This window comes from Akebia trifoliata, chromosome 6 (assembly GCF_017979445.1).
Source record: "Akebia trifoliata isolate Shusen 1 chromosome 6, ASM1797944v1, whole genome shotgun sequence".
Lineage (NCBI taxonomy): Eukaryota > Viridiplantae > Streptophyta > Magnoliopsida > Ranunculales > Lardizabalaceae > Akebia > Akebia trifoliata.
In genome coordinates, this window is record NC_141380.1 from 22,308,940 (window position 1) to 22,316,476 (window position 7,537).

The 7,537-nt window shown below is 35.1% G+C and overlaps 1 protein-coding gene across 1 annotated transcript; it reads left to right on the forward strand.

Moving 5' to 3' along the window:
• The first annotated feature begins 1,197 nt into the window (after nt 1–1,197).
• Nucleotides 1,198–7,265, forward strand: LOC147400414 (U-box domain-containing protein 44-like). The gene is made up of 3 exons (XM_086446096.1): nt 1,198–2,206; nt 2,732–3,032; nt 5,400–7,265. Exons 1-3 carry the CDS (start codon nt 1,487–1,489, stop codon nt 6,848–6,850), a joined length of 2,472 nt encoding a protein of 823 aa, XP_086302222.1. The 5' UTR covers nt 1,198–1,486; the 3' UTR covers nt 6,851–7,265.
• The last annotated feature ends 272 nt before the right edge of the window (nt 7,266–7,537 follow it).

A 7,537-nucleotide genomic window follows, 5' to 3' on the forward strand; every position in this document is an offset into this window, starting at 1 on the left:
AAATTATTAGATCCAAACTGATTGAATCAAATCCAATCATCACTGGTAAATAAGAGAGTAAGTCAGTAATTTGAAAATACAGGGAACTATCTCAAATATTCAATTATTAAGGAGTATTAGTTCACACTTGCACTTGAATAATGCTGAATGACTTAAATTTGTACTTCATATCTCACTTTCTTAATGTAGAAGTGTGCAGGAAGTAGGAATCATAAATACTTTCATCGAAAGTGAGATATGAGGTACAATCTTGAAGTTACTCCAACACAACTCTTATTTACTTTCTTATAAGGGTGTTAATGGGTACCCATTTACCCGGAACCGAAATTGAAAATCTCGATTCCAATTCGTTTTTTATTGGAATCAATTAGAATTGGATCTAATATGAAACCGAACTGTTATGAACTGGAACCATTAGGTTCTATCCGATGGGTATTCTTGAGTACTCGAAATCAATTTATTTTGTTATTTATTTTTATATTATACATGATTCAAGATAATCCTATATTTTAAAATTAGCATATACGATATAAAGTTCTTCAAATTTCACATAAACTAAATAATTGAGTTTAAGACTTTCTTTTTAAATTTAATACTTGTAAAAGAAATATATTTTAATATTTTAAAATAAAAGTTATTAAATTATCATTTTAGTGGAATAAATTATTATTAAGTTGATACTTTACAAATAATATGTTATGTTTTAAAAGGAATTTTTTATTATAATGATTTTGAAATAATTTTTCTCATTCGATTCTTGAGAATCAGAATTGATGGGTAATTGTAATTTTTAATGGTTCCGATTTGGGTTTTACTTATTTTAAAATTGGAACTGGAACCGTCAGGAATCGAAATCGATAAGATATAAAGATTATGATTCTAAATATCATAGGAAACGAATCGGAACTAACCCATTGACATCCTACTTTCATAAGAGTCCAGTTGTAGTGACCTCAATGTTGACCTCACTTCACACTTTTATAACGTGGAGATGTTTTTCAGTCGCATCTCGATGAAAATCATCTATGATTAGTGCAAACGTCAGAAAAGGGTGAGGTGAGGTAATCTTGAGCTCATTACTTAGATAGAGCATTATTTATTTATTGGTTGAGTATAACTATAAGATGCCACGTGTTACGTAGAGAAAGAGGATTCGTTCCTCCAAACTTGTGAGGAGAGAGAGAGAGAAGTTGACCTGGTCAATTTCATCTCATGGAATGAGAAAGGACGGCGACTCTGACAAGAGATATTCCGTTTTGATAATCTTCCAAACAATAAACGCCATTTCAACTCCTTTCAACTATAAACAAATACTAACACCATGACTGATTCTTCAAAGTCAATCAAACATTTTCTCAAGAACAAGAAAAAACAGAAGAACTCGTCTGATCTAGTATCGGATTTACTTCCAATTTATTTTTTTCTTCTTCTCTTTGATAGTTAAATCTTTTTTGACCTGATAGTTTTTACCACAAAAAAAGATAAAATGCATCGGGAGAGGGATTCTTCAAGTTTATCTGATCTCATATCGGGTCTACTAGCTTTATCGAACGAAGTATCTTCTATGGCCAAGGAATCCGAAACAGAAAGAGAGTTTTTCACTGAATTTGCAGTTTTTGTAGAGAAATTCAAACCTATACTTGTTGATTTGAGAGATAACGAGGTGATGGACTCTTCTCAGATTCAAAAGGTGGTCAAATCGCTAGAAACAGAGCTCAAACGCGCTAGAGCTTTGATTCGGATCTCAAGTTCGATAATTTCAGTTAAACAGATTGAGGAGATAACTCATGATCTTGGTAGATGTTTAGGGTTTCTGTTGTTGGCCAATCTTGATTTTTCTGTTGAAGTTAACGAAAAGATTGGGATTTTGCACAAAGAAATGATGGATGCGAGATTCGATCATCTCGATGTCGAACAGGAATTAGAGTCCGAGAAAGATTTGGAAATGCAGGAGGAGGAGGATAGAATCAATCTGAATGTCGATGACGTTGCGTTGCAGCTTAAATGTGGGAACGATGAAGAACTCAAATATGCGGTTTTAGGTTTAAGGATTCTAATTAGGGACAAAATGGTTGGGAATGAATGGATTGATGGTGAAGGAGTTATTCCAATTCTATTGAATCGTTTGGGTTCGACTAAGCAGAAGAATAGGTTGAACATAATCTTAATATTGAGAAGCTTGGCATCTGAAAATAATGGAAACACTGTAAGTGAATTTCAAACTTCTTAATTTTCCATTTTAGTTTGTTAAACCTGCCTAGACTGCTAGAAATCTACTAAATAATTTTGATCAAAAGTAACAAATTTTTTTATATTTATTTATTACAAATGATTTTTTTGTTTCAAATGTTTTGAAGGGAAATGAAATTTCAAAAAAAATAAAAATTGTAGAAATGTTTTCTGATTGGATTGAGAGAAATAGAGAGAAGACAAGAGAAAAGAACCACTTTTCTCTCCATTTCTCTTGTTTGGGAAGTTAAGCGAGGAGAGAAGAGAAGGTTAATAGAGAGAAAGCAGAAGAGAAAAATGCTCAATCTCCCCCATATCGGAGAGATTGTAGAGAAATTGAGATAATGAGAACAAACTACTTTCTATTCTCTTAAAGTGGTTCTCTTCTTTTCTCTCCATTTCTCTCAATCCAAAATTTAGTCCCACATTGGGTACAGAGATTTTTATAACATAGACTAGGATGGATGGATTACTATGTTATTGACAAGTATGTAGTTTACAGGAGAAGATGGCGGAACCTCGGTCTTTGTCGGTGTTGGTGCGATCTTTGACAAGGGACGTTGAGGAGAGAAGAGAAGCTGTGGGTTTGTTGTTGACTCTCTCGGATATACCTGCTGTTCGCCGTCGGATTGGCAGAATACAAGGTTGTATAGTTATGTTGGTGTCACTTCTCAATGGAGACGACCCTCTTGCTTCACATGATGCTGGACAGTTGTTGAGTGCTTTGTCGAGTAACACTCAAGATGTGCTTCATATGGTGGAGGCTGGTTACTTCAAGCCGCTAGTGCAACACCTTAAGGAGGGTAATTACAAATCTTTTTTTTTTTTTCTATCACATCTTACAATTTCCCTTTTTATTTCCATGGTCCTTGATGGTGGTGTAGTTACTGTAGAACTATTATTGAATCTTTTGGATTCACAAGGTTGCAAAAGATTATTGATTGTTGTTGGTGCACCTTATCACTGCAATGTATAATTGCTTGTAAACTTAATTTTCTAAACATTACATTTTCCCAGGATTTTATAGATTAAAGACTAAAAAACATAAAAAATCTGTCTATATTGGTTACTTAGGGCTGGTCTTTTCTTGTTCTTCTCATTTTTCTTTCTTAATCAACTTGAATGTTTGGGTCAAAGACTTGTATAGACTTGTATGTGATGTTAATGCCAGTAGCATTTGTGGAAACTTTGAATTTTTCACTTTTTTCTGCTTCACTATCTGACCACCATCACAACTGAGTTGATAGTTGTAACAACACAATGTCCTTTATTTTATATTTTTGATGGGCAACGTAGTGTGCTTTATCTATACATACAGGACAAAATGTAGAATATCATAATTATTATATCACTAATATTGACTGTACATGATCATTGTACATCTTATGCAAAATGTTTTGTTGGCAAAATGGATGTTGTTTCTTTATTCAATTCTATATAGAGTGTCATCTGTCATGGAACCACCCTAACATGAGCTTGAGATGGTGAATCAAGATTGAAAGACCAGAGTACAAACCCACAGCTTGAGATGGTGAATCACAAACATGTCCTCCTTTTCTAAACTTCCGTATCACTATAGTCCCACTAAGAATTCCTCAATGATCGACTCCTTGGCATAAAGCCTAATCAGTTCTCTAATATCGCGTTTGTTGGTTTTAGTCCTTAATTCGTTACTCTCTTACATAGTTTCATAATGTTATTCATAAGTCTTAGTTGCAAAGCTCTCTGTCTCTCCTTTTATCTTATACATTCCAATGGAGAGTCTAACAAGCTTTTGCTTTATATTCTCAAACTCTTTGTTGCCTGAAATCAAGGGCCTAATGGTGTGATGACAATGAAAAAGACAAGAAAATACAATTCTGCAATGACATGTAAAGGACCTGACTATACAAATAGCATAAGGTCTATTGTTGTTCATTGTTCTGCTCCATAAGGTCTCTTCTGCGACGACAATGACTATACAAATAGCATTCGATATATTGTTGTTCATTGTTTTATGCGTAAGATTTAATGTTACTTTGATTTATGGAGCAAACTGCAACATTCTTTGATGGGCAACTTGAAGTTGCAAAGCATTCGATATATTCTTTTGTTCATTGTTTTATGCGAAAGATTTAGATAAGGTAATGTGTTATTTCCACTACTGGTGTGTGTGGCTGAACGCACTAGAATTCATCTCTACTAAATGGGGCCAACCTGTATGGGTTTCCTTGTGTGTGTAATGCGGGATGCAAATCAAGCCAACAATCATGGGTTCTAATGGAAAGTTTGGATTTATTTAGGCTGCAGCTTGTTTGGGTCTAGAATTGTTTTTCCCTTTTATTTTATGGTTGTCCTGCATCAATGTGTGTGTATTTTTTGTTTTTTTTCCTTTCTAATAGTGATTCAATTACTCAATTACTTGAAAAATACCAGAGGAAGCCTGAAATGGCATGTTCTGAGGTAGGAAAAGATCTCAAAAGGTTTGTGTTGACCGAAGATATTGCTCCAGGTTGAATTGAATGATGAAATAATATTCATGTCATTCACACTCCTTTTTTGTTTTGATAAATATAAGTCATTCACACTCCTTTTGGCACTCTCTGTTGAATAACTTTTTTCTTGAGAGTCAAAATTTATGTAACAAGGAAAGGACACTTCTTGGGTTCATTGTCATGTTGAACCTAATGACATGGATAACCTTGTCGACATGCCACTACATCTTACTTACACATAAGGTATTGTCGCCCTTTATTTAAAAAAAAAAGTTGATTTCTAAATGAGATGTGTGTCGTTCTCCATATAGTACTATTAATTTGTGAAACAAAATTTTTAATTATTTATTGTTTTCCCTTGCAAACTAGTTTATGCATTAGCCTATTGGATAGCTTTATGGTGTGTGAGAATGTTTTCTCACTTTTTGAAAATTTCTTTCCTATTTTTTATTTTAAAAATGTGTTGTGTGAGCTAAATATTTTATAAAAAAATGTGTATGGACATGTCTATACTTTGGTCTGGTCTCCTTGAAGGCACCATGCTAAAACTTTCATAACCATGTCAGACACTGACATATACTGTTTCAGTAACATAAATCATGATGGAATTACAAGTTCTATTTCTTCCAAATCACTTGACAATTTAAAGCTTTTGGTTTCCTTCAAATATAAGCTCTATATTCCATCACTTTGCAGGTTCTGACATGTGTAAGATACTCATGGCAACGGCACTTTCAAGGATGGAACTCACAGATCAAAACAGAGCCGCCCTTGGAGAAGAAGGATCAATTGAACCCCTCGTCAAAATGTTTAATTTAGGGAAGCTTGAAGCCAAGCTATCCTCATTGGGTGCATTGCAGAATCTATCCAACTTGACAGAAAATGTCCAACGTTTGGTCAGTTCAGGCATTGTACCAGCTTTGCTTCGTCTCCTTTTCTCTGTTACATCTGTACTCATGACTCTTCGGGAGCCAGCGTCGGCCATCCTTGCAAGCATCGCTAAATCCGAATCTATTCTTGTCAACCAAGATGTAGCACAGAAGATGCTCTCTCTACTGAGTCTTTCCAGCCCAGTAGTTCAGTGTCACCTCTTACATGCGTTAAGCAGTATCACAAGCCACTCTAGTGCATCCAAGGTTAGAGTTAAATTGAAGGAAAATGGTTCAGTCCAGCTTCTCCTACCCTTTTTAACCGAGAACAAGACTGAGATCAGGACAGCTGCCTTGGATTTACTCTACAATCTTTCCAAAGATTTATCAGGAGACTTGACCGAACAGTTGGGAGAAACCTATCTCAATATTATAGTAAATATTATTTCAACATCAATATGTGAGAATGAAAAAGCTGCTGCCGTGGGCTTACTAAGTAATCTCCCTATTAGCGACAAGAAGGCAACAGATATACTCAAGAGGGCACATCTTTTACCCATTTTGGTTTCCTTACTTGGTTTAAACACCCCAACATTGACACCCACAATGAAATGGTTGGTCGAAAGTGTTGCAGGTGTACTAGTTCGGTTTACGGTCTCTTGGGATAAGAAACTTCAACATTTAGCAGCAGAACAAGGGGTGATCCCTTGGCTTGTGAAGTTACTCTCAATTGGGTCACCAGTCGCCAAATCTAGGGCAGCAACTTCATTAACGCAACTATCGCAGAATTCGCTCACACTAAGCAAGTCTAGAACCTCGAGATGGTTGTGTGTTCCACCTACAAGTGCATTTTGTGAAGTTCATGATGGCCATTGTTTTGTAAAAACCTCTTTTTGTTTAGTCAAGGCAGGCGCTATTTCCCCACTCGTCCAAATTTTGGAAGGTAAAGAGAGAGATGCGGACGACGCCGTTCTCGGTGCTCTTGCGACTCTGATGCAGGATTCAATTTGGGAAAATGGGAGCAATGCGATAGCTAAAGCGTCGGGCGTGCAAGCCCTAATAAGAGTTATTGAAATAGGAAATGTAAAGGCTCAAGAGAAAGCACTTTGGATGTTGGAGAGGATTTTCAGACTTGAGGCTCATAGGGTACGGTATGGGGAACCTGCACAGGTGCTTCTCATTGACCTCGCACAGAGCGGAGCTATGGTATTGAAACCAACAATTGCTAAGATATTGGCACATCTTGAGCTATTGCAGGTACAGTCGAGCTACTTCTGAGATGTTTCAATCAAGCAATATTGTGTTCATGGTTTTGGTGTGTTAGTTTATTTTGATCATTTGTTTATCGACCTGGTGCAAAAAAGATCACATGGGGATGATTTGTACAGATCTCGATGATCAACATTTTTTTGTTTTTTTTTGTTTTAATTATCTGAATATTTAATTTAGGTCTTTATCAGTGTTTCAAAATCTGAGCTGTGTTTAAGCTCCAAAAAAATGTCTTTACGGTTGTCAAGGTTCCACATATACCCAAAATCGAGACCCAAATAAAATCTCGGTATCAGTTACTTGGAACCAGAACTGACCCTACCAATACCCGATACCCGTATGGGTACTCACTTGTATAGATTATATTTTTTTTGAATGAGAAAAAACAAGAGAGTATCTAATAAAATAGATAATTATTTATAAATGTAACAATTTAACTTGTAATTTCTCAATTGAAAGTTAAGATCAACAATAAATTGTTCAAGCAAATCAACCGCTTGAGAATAAAGTCTTAGAAAATTCTAGTATGAACTACTCATTTTTTGTTGAAATTTTATAAAATATGGAAAATAAATAAAGGTCCTTGGATAGAAAAGGGAAAAACTAAAGACTACATTTTCTTTATATTTTAATTTTAGTTCAATTACATTTACTTCAAGATATCTCTTTTTAGGAATTAATTAGATTACTAATTTT

Bases quoted from the DNA above. Each gene is read 5' to 3' on its own strand.
- LOC147400414 (XM_086446096.1), top strand. From the start codon at position 1,487: ATGCATCGGGAGAGGGATTCTTCAAGTTTATCTGATCTCATATCGGGT. The intron at 2,207-2,731 runs GTAAGTGAATTT...TGTAGTTTACAG, and splicing joins CTGAAAATAATGGAAACACT to GAGAAGATGGCGGAACCTCG. The intron at 3,033-5,399 runs GTAATTACAAAT...ATCACTTTGCAG, and splicing joins AGTGCAACACCTTAAGGAGG to GTTCTGACATGTGTAAGATA.